Source organism: Drosophila innubila, chromosome X, assembly GCF_004354385.1.
Source record: "Drosophila innubila isolate TH190305 chromosome X, UK_Dinn_1.0, whole genome shotgun sequence".
Taxonomy (NCBI): Eukaryota; Metazoa; Arthropoda; class Insecta; order Diptera; family Drosophilidae; genus Drosophila; species Drosophila innubila.
In genome coordinates this window covers 32,316,280-32,335,546 of record NC_047626.1, presented here as the reverse complement: position 1 = coordinate 32,335,546, position 19,267 = coordinate 32,316,280, and the positions used below count along the sequence as shown (strand labels likewise).

The 19,267-nt window shown below is 33.9% G+C and overlaps 2 protein-coding genes across 4 annotated transcripts in view; both read left to right on the top strand.

Moving 5' to 3' along the window:
- Window positions 1-19,267, top strand: part of LOC117780802 (palmitoyltransferase app) — a 40,920-nt gene that overhangs the window by 11,530 nt on the left and 10,123 nt on the right. Inside the window, exons 2-9 of one of the 3 annotated variants that reach the window (XM_034617483.1) lie at window positions 3,119-3,237; window positions 3,302-3,459; window positions 3,523-3,695; window positions 4,175-4,369; window positions 4,435-4,657; window positions 13,068-13,366; window positions 13,424-13,636; window positions 14,668-14,720. In XM_034617483.1, the coding sequence (XP_034473374.1) occupies window positions 3,119-3,237; window positions 3,302-3,459; window positions 3,523-3,695; window positions 4,175-4,369; window positions 4,435-4,657; window positions 13,068-13,366; window positions 13,424-13,636; window positions 14,668-14,704 (1,417 nt within the window). In that variant the 3' untranslated portion in view covers window positions 14,705-14,720. Of the gene's footprint in view, window positions 1-3,118; window positions 3,238-3,301; window positions 3,460-3,522; window positions 3,696-4,174; window positions 4,370-4,434; window positions 4,727-13,067; window positions 13,367-13,423; window positions 13,637-14,667; window positions 14,721-19,267 lie in introns of those variants that run through there. The other 2 variants (XM_034617475.1, XM_034617467.1) reach the window with 2 other exon arrangements.
- Window positions 15,481-16,816, top strand: LOC117780823 (GATA zinc finger domain-containing protein 16). The gene has a single exon (XM_034617494.1). It carries the CDS (start codon window positions 15,544-15,546, stop codon window positions 16,627-16,629), a length of 1,086 nt encoding a protein of 361 aa, XP_034473385.1. The 5' UTR covers window positions 15,481-15,543; the 3' UTR covers window positions 16,630-16,816.

Below are 19,267 nucleotides of genomic sequence, written 5' to 3'. Positions count from 1 at the left end.
ACACTTTTATGACGGTACGCGTCGCAGCCGAAACTCGAGCATTTGCTATGTGTTTGTTGTTTAGTTTCATTGGGCGTCATAAATGATTTGCGCGCAGCGTCAAAAGTTTTTGTGAATTGTCGAAAATCGCGAGCAAGTCAAATTACCGGTTTGAGTTTTGTGAGTAGCGCGAGCAAGGGCTTGCCCACCGCTAATTTAGTTCATTATTCAGTTGGTCAGTTGGTATGAACTAAGAACGGTTTAGCTTAGATTCAGTTGTCATTTAGTTTATTATTCAGTTGGTTAGTTGTCATGAACGAAGATGAATAGGTGATCAGAATCAGTTGGTCAGTTGCTTATCAACTTCGAAACCGGTCAATTTGTAACTAAGAAGATTTCACAACTGTTCTTTATAGAAAAATTTATTTAGAGCTTTTAACTAGAAAATAAAATAAATGTTTGTTAGTTTTAGGATAATTATACTGGCTTTACAATATATGCAAAATTGCAAACAGAACTGCGCTTTATTTTAGACATTTCAATAGAAAATATGTTATTATAAAATTCAAGTGATTCTTCGTATTCCAATGACTCGTGTTGTAAAAGAGAAAAAAAAAAAATTTGTTCACATGCAGCGCTAAGCAAAATGAAGTATACAGTTCATCAAAGACTGAATAAGTTCACTAGATCATTTCAATGAACCCAACTCTAAATACTAAATCACAATTATTGATCAATCCCTGAAAAATAGCGAATTATACAGCTTTACCGATCTTCAAGGTAATTTTCCGCTCAGACTTCGACCTGGACAGCAATTACAGGCAAGAACACAACATGCACTTTTATCCCAGAGGATGGCGCGATCAGGATATATTTCCTGCTGGACAAAACTTTTATATAAATCAAGGCTGTGAACCGGTTTCAAGCCGAACCTCGTAGAACAGGTTCGGTGCGAGTTTTTAAGCAGACGAAACCGCCTGAACCGGATCATGAACCGAACCCTTAAAATTATTTACTTCGCGGCCGAACCTAAACCGAACCGCTTTCTAAAATAAAAGGTTCGGTTCGAAAAAAAAAAAAATTACAGAAATTTTTTGGATTTCTAATATTACGCAATTGTTGAAGACTACGGATAAAATAAGTTATATTAAAATATTCAAATAATTTTAAATTATCATCAAAATTTGATTTCTTTAAAAAAAAAAATTGATTAGTTCAGAATGTAGAGAAAAATGTTTAACAATAAATATAATTTTTTGTATGAAATTAAACCAAGGTTCGAACCCAAAGCTTGGGTTCAGGGGGTATATAAACCAATTCGCGAACCAAACCGATGTCTTGCTTTATGGTTCGAATCGCCAAACCGAACCTTTAACAAAATTTTGGAGGTTTGCAGCCTTGATATAAGTAGATTAAAACTTGATTAAATAAATTTCGGAAGATTTCAGTTTTTAAACTAGTCGAAAGGGCTATAGTAGAGAAAAGTACTTTAAAGAAATTACTTGTATTGCTTTGAAAACTTTAAATCGCCATTACTTACGCTGCCCGATCATGTTGCGATTTAATGGGATAATAGATAATAAAAATATTTATAGCGTTAACTACCACAAAATACGTATAATCTTAAAAACTGTGAATGTGGTGGTATTTCGCGATTTGTGGGTAAGGAGGAGTAAGTAGCTAATATTTGAAGCAAAGTTGATCTGCGTGGGGTATACAGATATCCGTGTGCCAAATTTGGTTTCTCGATGTCTTATAGTATCTGAGATATGGACGCTCACACAGATGAACGGACGGACAGACGAACAGACACACAGGGCTATATCGACTCGGTTGTTAATGCTGATCAAGAATATATATACTTTATGGAGTAATTATACATTTCAACGAACACAATATACCCTTTTACTTATTTTTTAAGTAACGGGTATATAAATCGTTTGTGTGAATCTCGTCAAAGTTGATGTAATTACCAAAATATTCCGATAGAGATCACGCCAAACGCCAACCCATACCTGATGAGAGGTGTCTTCCTATACCTTAACATTGATCGGACTTTGCCCTTTCTGATATTTTACCTGTAAGGATTTACATAAGAAGAAGAATTAATAACAGGTGCTTATCTGAAGATATATAAAAGTGTATTTAATAAGCTAAAAAATTAGGCTAGCAACCTTCGTTTTAAAATAACAGCCATGGTCACAGTCACAATTTCTTCTTATTCGTTCACGTACAGTCTTAATCACACCTGGAGAAGTAACGGTACTTTTGCCCCTTCTCTTCTTTCTATTTTTACACTTCCAGTTGCCTTGAAGTGAGCAACAGTGGGTTGCCCCAATCTGCGACTTACTCCTATATTTTTCAACGCATTAAAAATTTCGTTAGTTTTTGTATCTTCGAAATGCAAATTTTTAAAAAATGCTGTCTTTTTTTTTTAATGGTTACCACACTTCCAACAGACGATATTTAAACTATCTTTTAAGTAAATTTAATTAACAATAATTAACAATAATAATAGAAGAATTAATAACAGATGCTAATCTGAATATATATGAAATTGTATATAATTAGTTAAAAATTAGGCTAGCAACCTTCGTTTAAAAATAACAGCCATGCTCACAGTCCGCTAAAAAATATTCTGTAATTTTGAGCTGATGTTCAATTTCCGATTTTTAATTTGACGAATATGCTCGTCTAAAAAGCAAAAATGAAAAAATGTATGTTTTTTCACGAGCAAAACGCCAAGCACTCGTATCTGTTAGCGAACACACATACCTGTTCTCCCTTTAAGGTTCCGATATGAACTTTGATGTAATTTAACATGTAACAATGCATATTTCAATGAGTTAAAAGGTAGACAGCAAAGCAGTAGTGATGCTAGGATAGAGGTCTTCCACTATGACTCTTGTACAAGAGTAAGGATGTGTGTGTTTGAGGCGCGGCTTAGCTCAACAAGCCGTTCCAGTTCAGTGGAATTCAAAGTGATTTGTTGGCTGCTAGAATAGGGTCGCTGTGAATTTATACATTGGGTCAGGTGAAACTGTTTAAAATTAGTTTAGTCCAAAATATTAAATAAATTATAAATTTTTAATTAAGCTTCTTTCTCTAACGATGCTCCCTGTTGCTTTGTTTCTTCCAGCTGTCAGTACTATGTGAAAACACATCCGTGGGTGTTGGCCTATCAGGGCGTTATCACATTCTTTGTTTTGGCTAATTTCACGCTGGCGACATTTATGGACCCGGGAATTATACCCAAAGGTATGTAGCGTGCTAAACGGTACCCAACGCCTCCCGCACAGCCTAAAGTTTGACTGCATTCTAGCCTCTCCCGACGAAGACTGCGAAGAGGAGTTCCGTGCACCTCTTTACAAGAATGCAGAAATTAACGGCATCACTGTAAAAATGAAATGGTGCGTCACATGCAAGTTTTATCGCCCGCCTCGCTGTTCACACTGCTCCGTCTGCAATCATTGTATAGAGGTTGGTGACAAACTCCAAATTAACGTGTATATTAGTCTCTGAGATTTTTTTCTTTATTTGCAGACATTCGATCATCACTGTCCCTGGGTAAACAACTGCATTGGGAGACGGAATTACCGGTTCTTCTTCTTCTTTCTTGTGTCTCTTTCCATCCATATGCTGAGCATATTCTCGCTTTGCCTGTTTTACGTGCTAAAAGTTATGCCCAGCATCAAACAAACGGCGCCCATTGTCGCGTATCCTTTTTACACAAGAACCAATAACTTTATAACAATGTACTTATTATTTCTAAACTTTGATACAATAAATTTAATTTGGTTTAGTAAGTAGTAAATTATACCCGTTACTTAAAAAATAAGTAAAAAGGTATATTGTGTTTGTTGGAATGTATGTAACAGGGATAAGGAGGCATCTCCGACCCTATAGAGTATATATATTCTTGATCAGCATTAACCGCCGAGTCGATATAGCCAATTTGTATAAACAAACATTTTTATTTATTCAAAGCACAGTTTGAAGAAGAGAAAAATATTAAGTATAAAAAAATTAAAATATATTATAAAAAATAATCTGTACAAATAACTTAATTATATGTATGTATTTGGTAGATTCATAATTATTTACTGCGAACATGTAAACTTAAACTAAGTCTCTTTTCAGTACATCTTGTAAAAGATTGGTTAACATTAACTTTGAACACACTTTTTGTTAATAGTATGGTTCTAATGGGTCTCGTCACAGTGCTGGCGATACCAATATTTGGCCTTACTGGATTCCACATGGTGCTGGTATCACGGGGTCGCACCACAAACGAACAGGTGACAGGCAAGTTCAAAGGCGGTTACAATCCCTTCTCTCGTGGCTGTTGGCACAACTGTTGCTACACACAGTTCGGACCGCAGTATCCTAGGTAATCAACACTGATATATTGGATATGAATTTCAGTCAAACTTATGTTTTTCTTGATGTTTACAGCCTGCTGAAGCCTAAGAAGTATGCATCACGACGATCTCAGACGCAAAATCAAGCAATAAGTACTATATGCAACGATCGGACCAATCAACAGACCAACTCCGGTAGCGGAACCGGAGGCAATGGTAGCACAGCTGTCGGTGTCGACAGTGGCATGCGCGGCACTTCGGTACAATATTCACCCCGCTCCTACTACGATACGGGTCGGAAGAAGCGTGGAATTCAGGTAAAGACTTATATGGCCGAGGGCAATGGTTATAATCAACGGTCGGGCAGCACAACGCTTTATAGTAAGGTGGGTAACATTTTGCAAACCAAAACGAAACATTGCAGGAATTGCTTTGCAAATCCAATAAAATAACCTGTATATTTATAACAATATAACCATATTTAATTGTGTATCTATCACTATCACTATCTGCATCTGTATAAGTAACTTAATTGAATGTCGACAACAATTAACATCTGAACTGTTGTCACCACTAGTTGCGTTGTCTCGTGTTTTCATTTCATTGTATTTGTGTAACTAAATTGCTTCAATTTTGTATTAAGTTTCTATTATCTCTAACTGCAGCTTTACCTATTTATGTATTGATTAATTTAGTGGCTGGTATCTATAATTGTTTGTTAATAACCGATATCCATTTTCTGTGCTTTGACTAATACAACATTAATTATCATATTTGAACTAGATATAATGTTGATAGTATTGAATCCCACAAAAAAAAACCTCTACACGAGGTAAAAGTCTAGTGACGAAAGCAATTTCTAGCCCCAAATTTTCTGATATCCAATTTTGTGACGAACTAAATTCAGTTTAATAAAAAAAATATAAATAAAAATATAAATTAATTTAAAAAAAAAAAAAAAGGAAAGTTGGCATTGTGCACTGTGCGCAAAAAGGGTGATCTTCTTTGTACATAAAAATTACTTTTTGCGCAGTGCCGAATGCCAATTGTCGTTTTTTTTTTTTTTATTAATATATATTTTTATTTAAAACTTTTATAGTAAACTGAATTTTGTTCGTCACAAAATTGGATTTCAGATACTTATACTTACTATGAAAAAAAGTTTTTCTTACCAAGACTTGGATTTAGCCCGATCGGTCCTATAACAGATATATAATATAGTGGTTCGATTAGAACCAACCTTGGTCAGGAAATATGTCTTACTTAAATGCATATTCTATTAGTTTGGTTACGATATCTCGTAAAACAAAAAAGTTTTTCATACTAAGACTTAATATTGGACAGATCAAGATATATAAAACCAAGCTAAATGAGATTTCTCATAAAACAAAAAAGTTTTTCATACTAAGACTTAATATTGGACCGATCAGTCCCATGACAGCTATATGATATAGTAGTCGGATTTAAACCAACTTTGGCCAGGATGTATAAGACTAACTTAAATGCATATTCTATTAGTTTAATTCCTATATCTCGTAAAACAAAAAAGTTTTTCATACTAAGTTTTTCATACTAATTGGACCGATTGGTATGACAGCTATGTGTGATATAGTAGTCCGATTTGAACCAATTGTGGTCAAATGCAAAGTTAAATGCAAATTTTATCAGTTTGGTGTAGATATCTCATAAAACCAAAATGTTTTTCTTACTAAAACGTGATTTTCGACCGATAGAAAAATGTCTATATTTAGTTAACAGGTAATATCTTCCAAGCCCCTCAGCCAAAATTTATGTGTCATATACCGAAAAACGTACTAAAACATTCTGAAAATTAATAAAAATTGTAAGAGCCGTTTTGTCAGAAATCGCCAAAATGTAAGCTAAAAGCCTTATTTCACCTGTGAAATGTCACTTGAGTACCTTAGAAAGAAAGGTACTCATAAGAGCCCTCAAACACACCTTTTCAATTATATATAGAGCATATGTAGCTTCTATAGTTTGGAAACTGTTGGCGTTTCAATTTTAGCGGGAAAAAAGTCGTCAAAAAGTCGTTGAACAAACATTTCTAGATTTTCGAAAAAAACAAAGTCAAACAAACTGACTTTTCATTTCATTTTGAGAAGTCCACGAAAATTTTCAAATTTATTTCTCTTTTGAACCAGTTATCGGGTGATAAATAAAAAATTTTACCAAAAAGCCCTAGCGGCCCCATTAGCTGCTTAAAATTTTTCCCCTACCACTTACACTCCCTGAACTCATAAACCAGGTGAATTAGCAAAAGTTTTAGTACGACATTTTGTAAGTTAGGACTAAACCTTTTGATCGGTATATAACTCGATCTGATCGGACAGTCGTAGCAAATTATCATAAGCTGTATATATTGCTAGTCGCCTTTCGCACCCTTTGTGCTGCTTTCGTCACTAGCGCGAACTGCCGTCCGCAGTGATTGTCAGCTGCTATAATCTATTGCTTTTCTGTTTACTATCATATTAAAGATGTTGATCACAACCCGTCTATAGTATCTAGAGGGCTCCAATACCCACCCACCATGGCTCGCCACCCCAAATGTGTACACTGCCTTCAATCACAGAAATGCGTACACACTGGTTGGTCAAGCTCTTTCAGGCTCTGATGGACAGACAGATGGATTTGGCTATATCTACATGGCTGACAACGATGATCAAGAAGATACATACTAGGGTGATCCTCCGTTATATGAAAAAAATTTTATTTTTAAATTTCTTGGATCTCATTGAAATAAAGACCTTCAGGTGAAGCCAAGGTCCTAAATATTTCAATGTTTGGTATTCATACGCAAACTTTCCTTCACAAGCAAATTGCTATATCTATAAACATATATAAAACTCTTTGTCCTGACTGACTGAGTGATCATTATGCAGGCAAAAGGTCGAGGGAACTGTAACAATTTATGAAAATTCTTTTTTTCTAAAGATATCTTAACCAAACTCACAGCCTTTTCAAAATGTAAACAAACCACAACTCACTAATTGTTTTTTTTTTTTTTTTGTTATTTTTATACCACAGTCTATCTGTCTGTCGTCAGCAAAATAAACAACATTTTCAGCTGGCGGACAGCTCTGTTTTACTCCATTCGGGGATAGTAGTTTTAAAGATATGGTCACTAGAAGCTAACCCCTTGGGTTTTATAATGTAATAATTTTTGCTTGACGTACATACTTCACAAAGCTTGAATTGAGGTAAAATTTAGTAAACATTTTTAGAATTATTGACATTTATTGTATTAAATAAGTAAACAATAACATGAGGTAAACGAATACGGGGCCGGAGTTAAACAAAGATTTTTTTTCTCTTGTAAAGTTTTCACTGCATTTCACTTGTATCGTTTTACCTTAGTCATTATATTAGAAAAATGCAAAGGTACCTTCTGTAGTTTGAAAACAGTAAGGTTTCAAATTTCAGCGGTCTCTTAGCTTTTCTCGTTAAACTAGCTGCTTTTTTAAAGTCGTAAAGAATTCTACGTTTATGATCACTGCGGACGGCAGTTCGCGCTCGTGACGAAAGCAGCACGAAGGGTGCGAAAGACGACTGGCAATATATACAGCTAATATGGAAAATTTGCTCCGACTGTCCGATCAGATCGAGTTATATACAGATCGAAAGGCTTAGTCATAACTTACAAAATGGCGTACTAAAACTTTTGCTAACTCACCTGGCTTATGAGATAAGTGTGTGTAAGTGGGAGAAGCAAAATTTAAATGCTCAGGTAAAATTTTACAGGTGAAAAAATGTTTTTTGGCTCACACTTTGGCGAATTTAGACAGCTTTTGCGCGGCAAAAATAATCAGTGTTGTCAGAAATTTCTTTGTGTCATAGCTTTTGCGTTGCAGTAATAACCAGTGTTGCCAGAAAGTTTTTTTTTGTAGCATTGCGGGCAGTTATAAGTTAAAATAATTAAATTGTTGGGGTCTTTTTTTAATTTTAGTGAAATATCAAGCGGAAACATTTGAAACAACAAAATTTCTGATATTTTCCAAAAAAACCTCTTGACATACCTTTTACTTAAAAATAGCTTTTTTAGGTTTTTTTTTTTTGGATGATAAGGAATTACTCCACAAATCTTCAGATCGCAAACAAACTGACTTCGTCTAATTTTGGAAGGCCGCTAAGAATATAAAATTCGATGTTTCTTTTGGATTAGAATAATTGTACTTAAAAAGGTTACCAAAAAGCCGCAACGACCCTAAAATTAGCAATCCTTTAAATCAGCGGTGGGCAAGCACTTGCTGCTCTTCTCGTTACTTTAACTTGCTTGCAATCTTGAGAAAACAACAAAAATGTTGTGATATTACGGCGCAGCTTACAAATATTTTATGACCCCCAGTAAAACGCAACAACAACCACACAGGAACAACCGCGATGCATAGAACCTTAAAAGTGTTAATTAAATTAAAGCAACTTATGACTTCAGAAGTTGTGTTTGTTGTAGATGCTAATGTAGTGCACTGCTGCTTTAAATGTTGCTTTACCCACGTACACATTCATATCTCATGAACCAGGCGAGTTACCAAAAGTCTTATTATGCACTTTTAGTTAACTTTAAAACATGAGCTAATCGAACTATCGCGCAGCGGTTACAACCGCTCTATTAGCTTATATTAATTTAAATTTTTGAATTTGTGTTCTTTTGTTTTCTTGTTCTAATCTTGTTAAAATTATTAGCTTATACATTTTTTCACATTATTCAGTAGTAATATGTTCGATGTTCTAACAATATTTGAAACTAAACACGACTATGATATCTTGGGATTAAATGTTTTCAATGATTCTGCAGACAGCTAACTCAGCCCTACGCTATTAGGTATTCAGCACCATAATATGCATTGTGATTTTTTAAATTTTTGGTGGATGTTTATAGAATTTTTCATAATTTTTCTTGCTATACGATGAATATTGCTTCATTTTACAACATGGCGTGGCTCACAAATTACCGCCTGTTCACAAAACCAAAATAGTGAAAACTAAAAGTATTCGAGAGACTTGATAAGAATCCAAATATTAATAGTTTCAAGAATAATCGTACATTTATTTTCCTATTTAAGTTTTGGATATGCACATTAGAACGGGTCAATTTGAATGGAGTAAATAAAGGCAAAAAGCGGGTATGAAAGTCGTAATCTACGATTAATTCTTAGAAGTACTGCCCAAGAAACCATGGATCTAAAATCAATATCGAGCTTTCACTTTTTACGGAGAAGTTATAACTATTTCATATATTGGTAATTGTCTGTAAGGTGGAACTTATCTCTAAAACAAAAAAAATATAAAAACCCAAATAGAAAGCGATTTATAATAAATTTTAAAATTAATGCAAAATATCTCTAAATTCATCATAATTCGTCCTCTATCTGAGGTTTTTTTTTTTTTTTGGGTAAGTTCCACCTAACAGATAACTACCAATATAAAAAACACAAATAACTTCTCTGTAAAAAGAGGAAGCTCGATATTGATCGTAGACTACGATTTTCATAACCGCTTTGTCGGGAATAAATTGACCCACTCTAATGCACATATATTTATTTTTGTTAGTTGCTGTCAATCAATTTTGATTTATTTGTATAGTATTTTTCGGCTTTCATCCATCTTCAACTACGGGTCACCGAAGAGTATAATTTACTTATTTCATACTTTATTCTTAATTTGTTGCGCTTCTTTGGCAAATGCTTTTTTGATACCATCTACATATGTAGCTTCGTTTCTACTACCCTTTTTCGTTTTGTGTTTTTTACAGTATTATTTGTTAACGGTTATTTTTATTATATTTACATGCATGCCGTTTTGAATTTTTAAGTTCCTTAATTTGAATTTTTGTTTTAAGCTTTTGCCTATTAGTAAGCATATATTCACTCGCAGACTGTTGTAAATATATTGCAGTAGCTTGATAGAAAACATATGAAAAAAAATTGGTCAAAACAAAACTACACTTTCTGCAAGCACCGAAAAAGGTAAAAAAAAAAGGACAAAAACAAAAGAATATACTACTAAAGCCATTTATATATGTATTTCGAATTCTATAATTTTATACTGATTTTCATATTGATTGATATTGATTGACTTGAATTTTGTCATATGATTTCACTATTTGGTTTCTTCATCAAAAATTAAATACTCAAATCTATATAATCTACCTATTTATGTTTCACAGCTCTCCATGAACCCTTCTTATGTTTTTTCTATTCTTTTTGCTTTATTTTGATCTGTTTGATCAGCGAATTCGATAAAATGCATAACATTTCCTTAAGGAATTTGTAGCGCTGTGCTAAATAATCTATTTGCAGTCCATTTCAAGTTTATTAACTTTAAGAAATGGTAAAAAAAAGAATTCAAGAAATAAAAATTATGTATCTTTGGCACGCCAAAGACTTAATCCCCTTGCAGACGCCTTTATTTAATGTTCGTCTGATTATTCTTATGCCAGCTCACTATGGGTGATTTTTCGGTTAAGGCGTCATAAAGTCCAAGATTTCATGGTAGCATAATCAAGAAATGAATTAATTTATTATTGTATTTTTTTTTTGTGGCAGCTCTGCAAAGTAGGCTGATTTTTCATAAAACGTGTTTGTGAAATTTGGCGCCCAATTTATGGTGACTTTTAAAAGCTATTAAATAAGCAAAACTGTTGAAAGTAAAATAAGTTTGATATGGATAAATATTCTTGAGGTATTTAAAATATGTATCTGCTGTCATAAGTAAATTGATATGTGTTGTGTTGTCCACTGTTATTGTTAGTATATTTTTGTATAAATAATATAACCAAATGTGTTGTTTTTCGTGGACTATTAATTTTGTGGTGCACGTTGGTGCAAGCAACTAAAGATGACAAGTTTTTTGTTAAGGTCTATAGTCTATAATGTAATTATCCTTTTTTACTCCTTTTCAAGTAAATCATATTTTGAAAAATGTCCTTATGGTTGTAAAAATTCAAGGGAGGGATGTAAAGGCGTGGCCCAATTGACAAATGTTTTTTTTTTTTCAAAAATCTTGTTTAATATGGATAATATTTGTACAAAATTTGAAGTGCATAGCTTCACTTTTAGAGTTTTTTTTGGCAATATGTCGAATTTTTTGCCCAGAGCCGATTGGGGGTGGGGTTGTCCAATATCCAAAAAAATATTTTTTAATACTATTTTAGTCTAACTAACGTACACAAAAAATTTCAAAAAATTTTCTAGCTTCATATTTAGATTTTATGCCGCCTAAATCGAAAAATCGCCCATAGTGCAGCTGTATAATATTCGATTAATCCGATTTAAACCAGATATTGTCAGGATATATGAGTTAAATACACAATCATGATATAGGGATCCGATCCGGCTGGTTCCAACACATATACTGCAGCCTGCATAAAAAGACGGACCTGTTCTAAATTTCATGACGATTGCATAATAACAAACAGATAGACACGATTTTATCAACACAGCCTAATCACCTGATCAAGAATATGTATGCATCAGAGGTGGAGAAATCTCGATAGTCTGCGCCATAATAACGATAATATTTTAAAAGCTATCGATAGGCTATCGAAGGTTTCCGATAGTGAACAGATTAAAAGAAAACGGTGATTCAATAATTATATAATAGTAAAAATTTAAATAATTAGTTAAAAGTATTAAAATATATTAATCCCCACGTGCGAACATTGCCCAGTTAACCGCGAAATGAGTCTTTCCTTAAATTAAACGTTAACGTTATAAACTTATAAACTAATGCTTATGCTTAAAATTACCTTTATCGACTTTTGATAAAAACTTATTTATTATTATTCACTTTTTCGTGCTGTTTTTCGCATTCACAATAATCTACACTTTTACGACGGTCTGAACAGTTATTCCATCCACACCTTCATTAATGCGTTACACACCTTGAGAAAAATTTTAATATTGTCTTCAAGAGAATAAAAACACCCCGTTACTTGGAAAAATAAGTAAATGGGTATATTATATTCGTTGAAATGTATGAAACAGAGACAATGAGGCACCGACACTATAAAGTATATATATTCTTGATCAGCATCAACAGCCGAGTCGATATAGCCATGTGTGTCTGTCAGACTGCTTGTCCGTTCGTATGAACAAAAGGATCTCAGAGACTGCAAGAGGAAGAGCAACCAAATTTGGTATACAGACTTCAATAGCGTTGGGGCAGGTCAAGTTTGCTTAAAATTTCTGCTACGCCCCCTTTTGTCTCCGCAAATTTCTAAAAACCACCACTCCCACATTTTTTGAGATAATAGGTTTTTTGTGTTAATCTACGTTATCTATTATTATTATCTAACATCCTATTTAATCGCAGAAAGGTCGGTTAAACAGAACGGCAGAATTAAATTTTTGAAGCAATTCATGCTCCTAAAAGTATAAGCCTGGTATTTTACTGTCGGGATCTCGACTATAGTCTTTCCGACTAGTCTTTGTACCTGGGGATTCGGAAAACTCTAACACTGTGCGTTATAAGTTTATATATTGGGAGACATAACTGGCACTAAACATTTCTGCCGAGATCTAGCGTTCAGCATTTGGCAATTAGCATCGAATTCATTTGTCACAATTTTCGTTTTCATTTGGTTTTAAGTACATTCCAAATCGATCAATCGTAACTACTCGTTTTTGTAAGCCTAGGGTTGAGCACTCTCGCATGTTATACAACCGTTGACTAATTCAAATATTTTCTGCACATTTTTTTATTGTACAGCTGTCGCCAGGGCGTGAGTGCTCCGACACGGACTTGGATGCGCCACCAGCCTCACAGAGTCAAGACTGCGAACCGACACCGCCACTTCAGCGCCACAACTCTAGCAACTTTTACCTTCCCCAAGTAAGTGACACGGTGCCGGGTATTAACATGAGTAATATAAATATAAACAATGGAAACATTGCAAGCGGCGCGGGTGGTGCGCCCAATTCGTCGCAGGTTAGTGGTAGTGGTGGTGGCGACTCCCCACGTCACTTACGCATGTATCATCCACGCCATAGTCCGCATGCGCGGCCCAGGTAAGTAGTTGCGCATGCCTACCAAAATTATCCATATTACTCAACTTTCAATTTAAGGGGCCTAGACCCACAGCGAGGCTACACGAGCGATGCACTTTCGCCCGACAATCCAGGTGGTTACGTTGTCAGTGGCGCTATCAACAGTCAGCAGGGCATAACAGTAGCACAAAACCAGCGTAGTGGGAACACAACGGCCACGCCCACCATGCAACAACGAATTAAGCCCTTGGGCGTGGCAACACCACTTGTCGTAGCTAGTCCAGTGAGAAGGTAAGTGCAAAATTTCACAGAACACATCGTCGAATATTTCAGGCATTAAAACTGAATCAGCTAGTCATCCATTTGTCGAAACGCTTGTTGCAACTATTGATTGTTCAATTGCTTCAATTTGTTATTGTTGTTAACAATGCATCTGCTTAGATTTTCGAATATTTCCATGTTGTATTTGTTGTTGTTGTATTTTTACACAAACATACATATGTTTAGACTCACGTATGTGTATAAGATGTAAGTATTTACAGTTTTGATGATCACATAAAATTGCTATTTAATTGTTTTTCCCATCGTTTAAACAAATAAATGTAGTTTAAATTATACTCCTTACTCTCGCCTTAACGAAGCCTTAGGCCATTCTCTTGCTTGCACATGGGAACACTGAAAAGTAATCGGTAATGCCAGTTCATGTTTAATTTTCTAGGATTAAAGTAATAAAAATACGCTTACGTATTTATCAACTCTTCGATGTACCTTATAAAAATACTCTCGAAAGAGTAGACGGCAAGAAAAAAATCAGTAAATTCGGCTAATGCAAATGACAGTCATTCATCATTCATTGAGGCATCCTGTATCAATAAAGAGCCGCTGAATTAGGTAAACAACTCTACGTGTATATGCTATGCTAAAAAATAATATAAGGATTTCCAAAATAGGTATTCATATTGCGTCTATTACTTATCAGCACGCCCTCTTTCACTCGTTACTCAAATTTGTGAAACATTTAAACGATAGTCGCCAGGTCGTTAAATCGCCAGCTTATTATTAATTGTGTCTGGGTTACTTTATCTGTGTTTCTCGCTCTTTGACATAGTTGTCTCTACCTTCTCTTTCGTCTATATGTCTATCTCCGTCTCATACACTCGCAGGCGCGTGCCCTCTTTTCCACCATCTCTGTTTCATTTATGTGTAAAAACATATTAACATATATGCACACTGCTTTTTTCTACAATTTATTTCCACACTTTTTAATCTAATTATTTTTAAAATTTTCTTTTTTAATTTTCTTTGATTTTTTCTCGATGTAGTCAATACTCAAATTCCGAGAACAGTTCTAATTCTTAGGCTAAGCTTACAAAAATAATAATAATAAATAAAGCAATATATAAAAATATAAAAATGTATAACTCATATTAAAATTAATAATAAAACAGCAGAAATAACAAATAAAAACAAATATAAACTTAAAATTAAAGACAATGTGAAAAGTGAACGAAATCTATTGTGACCTAATGAAAGGTTCAGGAAAAGGGACAGGAACTTCAACTAAGCTCAGCCATACCAAAACTCAAATGCCTGTCGTACTCGTATATTTATTTCGGATTTAATTTGTATTGTGACAACAACAGGGGACAGATATAAACTGTATCCGTTTATATAGTAGAAATCCATATATACATTGAGAGACTCATTAAAAAGTCTGCAATTTAAGTTGCGCGACCAACAAACAGCACCCAAATGCAAAAAGCTTAGCCTATGCTCTCATTTGATTGGAGGTGAGTGAATACTTGATTTTGGTACGGTTTCATTTATTGCTTTACCTTTAAGACAGTCAGTCATCACATCACATTGATGCGAATAACTACTTAATTAAAGGCACTCAGCTCAGCTCAGCAGGCTTTGCTCATTTTTAATTCATTTGACCTTGGATCTGGATAACAACAGCTCACTCATTCATATTTAAATACAAATAGCAGATGTCATAGCTCCTCATTCAATCAAGTCAGGCTAGTAGAAATTTATTTCAAGGAAACAAACAAAAAAATTCTCGTATAAGTAGTTTTTTTTGTCGTATACTCGCATTTTATATATCAAATTTATTTCAAAATATTTTGGCAATTTACAATTTAATTTTCGCATAGCTGCGGTGCAAAATCCAAACCAAATTTGATATCATAAACAGTATGAATAATAATAAGAACAAGCAGCAGTTGCATTTGCACTCGAATGCAAGTCGTGTCAGGTCGTTAGGGCTGGTAGACATGGCACTGCCACTAACGGTCGCGTCGCCACCACAACTGCGACATCGTCGCCATTTTCAATTTAATGGGATGCACTTTGAGGCTAACCCATTATCGCTACAATTGCCGCGTAGTGCCCAGGATGGAGACGCAGGCGATGCTCGATATAGTACAACAATAACATCGGAACAACGGCGGGATCCTTCGAGCTTCCCATTTAAGGCCTTACTGCGTGGCGGTGACAATATTAGCGGTACAGAATCACAGCAACACGGTGTGCTTTGGCGAGCCGAGAATAACAATGACAACGATTATGACAATGACATGGCCGGAGGAGAGGATGTCTACAGCGGCGGCGGCGGCAGAAGCCATGAGCGCGTGCATCATACGCTGCCCAACTACAGCAGGTTTCCCTCCGAAGATGAGTACAACAAAAACAACAACAATAATAACTACTACAAAAACAACAGCAACAACATCAGCAACAGCAACAGTAGTAACAATAATGTCAGCAATAACTACAGTACATACAAAAAGAACAACCTTAGTTGCAACAACAGTTACTGTGAAACTGAAGACAACAATATTAAGAACGATGACAATAATGGTCTGGAGCAGAGACCGATCCTAACAGGATCAACACCAACACATAAGAGCATGCAAGTTAAGGCAGCTGCAGTATCCGATTCCAAGATGGACTACATAACGTTGGCAGGTTTCCTGCTCGGCTACCTCACATCAAATGTACTATTTTTCCTGTGCTGGTATTTCAGCTGGCTAAAAGGGCAGGTAATGAAGCTGCGCAAGCATTTTCTTGGTCAATCAAATCTCTGGGAGTTCTTCGACTTTGAGGATACCACACGCTACTCAATGCAGACCAAGCTGATCCTTGCCCCCCTCATTCTCATCTGTAGCATTCTTTACTGTGTCGTTAACATTCTCCATTTGATGATTAAACTGGTTCGCTCCGATGTGCCACGCACTGTCGTCGATATAGTGCATCGCATTGCCAAAAACTACTGGCCCTAGACACTGCCAAGCATTGTGCCATGTGTAACAACCGTGAGCTGAATAATGTCAATCAAACTTGGGTCGATTGTATTATCTAATGGTTTTCTACGGTTTCAGCTTTCTAATTGAATACTATATACAATTGGTAGTGGCAAAAATGTCAATGTATTTAATAAAGGTCAACTTTAAATTGGTGCTTACATAACTATTTACTGACTAAAATAGCTAATAACAAAAGTTTCTAACCGATCCCAGCTTCGTTATCCTCTTACATATGGCACCACTTAAAAAATTAAATATTAACAGTTTTTCCATGAATTTATTAATACCAACAACCAATACGTAAATCCCAATTATGAACAATGGTTAAATTAAAGAGCTATGTGCATAAATAGGTTTGACAATATATATACAATTTTCATCTAATTACCCCGGAATTTAAACTACATATTTGACTATTTGTTAGTATAAAAACGTGATTAATAGGTAGATTTGCATAAATAACGTAAGCGTAATTTTTCCGAAATTTGGTTTTTGATGCAAATTTGTTCATATTTACCAACCGCATCTGCGCGAAGATATTGACCTGTCAATTATAACATTATGCTTTTGGCGCTTTCGTTATTTATGCAAATAGGGCGCTATATGATTATGGTTAGCTTTCTGGGAGCGAAAAGGTTTTTTAAAATTCTGTGGTGATATCTCAATTATACATACATACATGCTGGACAATTTCGGATAAAATCGGACTACTATCTCTTACATCTGTCATAAAAATAATCAGTCAAAAATTAAATACAGGGATAAATTAAATAAAGTTGCTTTCCGTCGTTTGGGGAACTACACTGAAAAAAAAGACCAACTTCTAAAATCAAGAACATTTATCTTAAATATTTTGTTCTTAAAATAAGATTATTTTAAGACCATATTACTAAAACTAAGATTATTAAACTAAAAAATCTTCAAATCTTAATATAAGAATAAAAATCTTAAATTCTTAGGAAAGTATAAATAGGTACTATTTCGTATCAAACAAATGATGGCACCGTTGTGAAGCAGTAGGCGGCGGTTCGAATCCCCCTCGTAACAAATTAAAATAACATTTATAAAATTACTAAAACAGTATAAAATATAAATAAATTAAAATTCAAAAATATAAAAAAAAAAAATAAATATAAAAAATAATTTTCATTTATTTTATTTTTTAATTTTAAGAACATTTATTCTTAAAATAAGAACTTGGTCTTATTTAAAATGTTCTTAAAATCAAGATGTGTTCTCTTAATTCAAGAATTTGATGTTCTCGACGCATTTTTTAGACCAAAAATCTTAGTTCTGACACCAAAATCTTGATTTTAGAACATTTTTTTATCAGTGTATGTGTTCCAGAATATTTAGGTTTGGTTAACAAATATCGACCCCTTTTCGAGATCGTATATTGCAAAAACTAACTTTCCACGACACGGTTTTTTAGATTTCTCGGTCTAAAGTGAAAATCCTGCTTTCAAATTTTAACTGCGCATCTATTATGAATTTGTTCAATTATTTACAAACCTAATTGTTGAATAAAAGTACACTTTTAATATGATAAAGGATTTTGTGAACATTCGATACTTTTGTGCACTTAGTTTCTATAACTGAAAACAAACTAAAAATTAAGCTAGTAAAGAATATTTATTTAGCGCTTGAAATTAGCAGTTATTTCAAATATTTTATTCAAGTATATTTTTTTATATGAAAATATTTAACTGCACTTGACCGTGTTCGGCCATGTTAGCTTTGATATTGCTTGAATGCTTAAGATTTTGGTATTTCACATGATGTTTTATACGCATATTATTTTTAAAACTCAAATTTGTTAAGCGTTTATATGTTTTAGTAGTATGACTACTAAAATAAAGAGTCTTTTTTTATGGTTGCGATCGCCTGTGAATTTGTAATAAAATTCGATCGACAAAGCAATTAGTTCAAAAGTACCAGTACGTAGCATGCTTAAAATTTCTTTCAATTTGTTTGGAAAGGCTTAATTGGCATATAATTTCCTATTTTTAATATCTGTATAATTTAATTCAATGCATTCTTTGCCCAATAATAAAAGAATAGATTTAGAATATGTTAGTAAAAATGATCCCATATAATTTAAATTCATGATTTTGTATTAAATATATGGGACATACGATAGTTTCCTCCTGAAACTGGGTACTGACATCAAAAAAAAAGCTGTGCGCAAAATGTTAAATCCATATACATTTTTATCTAAATAATTTCGCCACGGTTGCCACGTTGTCTTGATTTTAAGAACATTTTAAATAAGCCCAAGTTCTTATTTTAAGAATAAATGTTTTTAAAATTAAAATCAAAAAAATGAAATAAATAAAAATTATTTTTTTATATTTATAATTTTTCTTAGTTTTAAATTTTAATTTATTTACATTTTTTTCTGCTCTTCACAACTGAAGAGGCTTCTGTAACCTTAGCGCCACGGGGCCACCATTTGTTTGATACGAAATGGTACCTATTTATACTTTCCTAAAAATTTAAGATTTTTATTCTTTTATTAAGATTTTAAGATTTTGTTTAGATTTTAAATTTTAGTTTTAGTAATTTGGTCTTAAAATTAATCTTATTTTAAGAACAAAATATTTAAGATGAATGT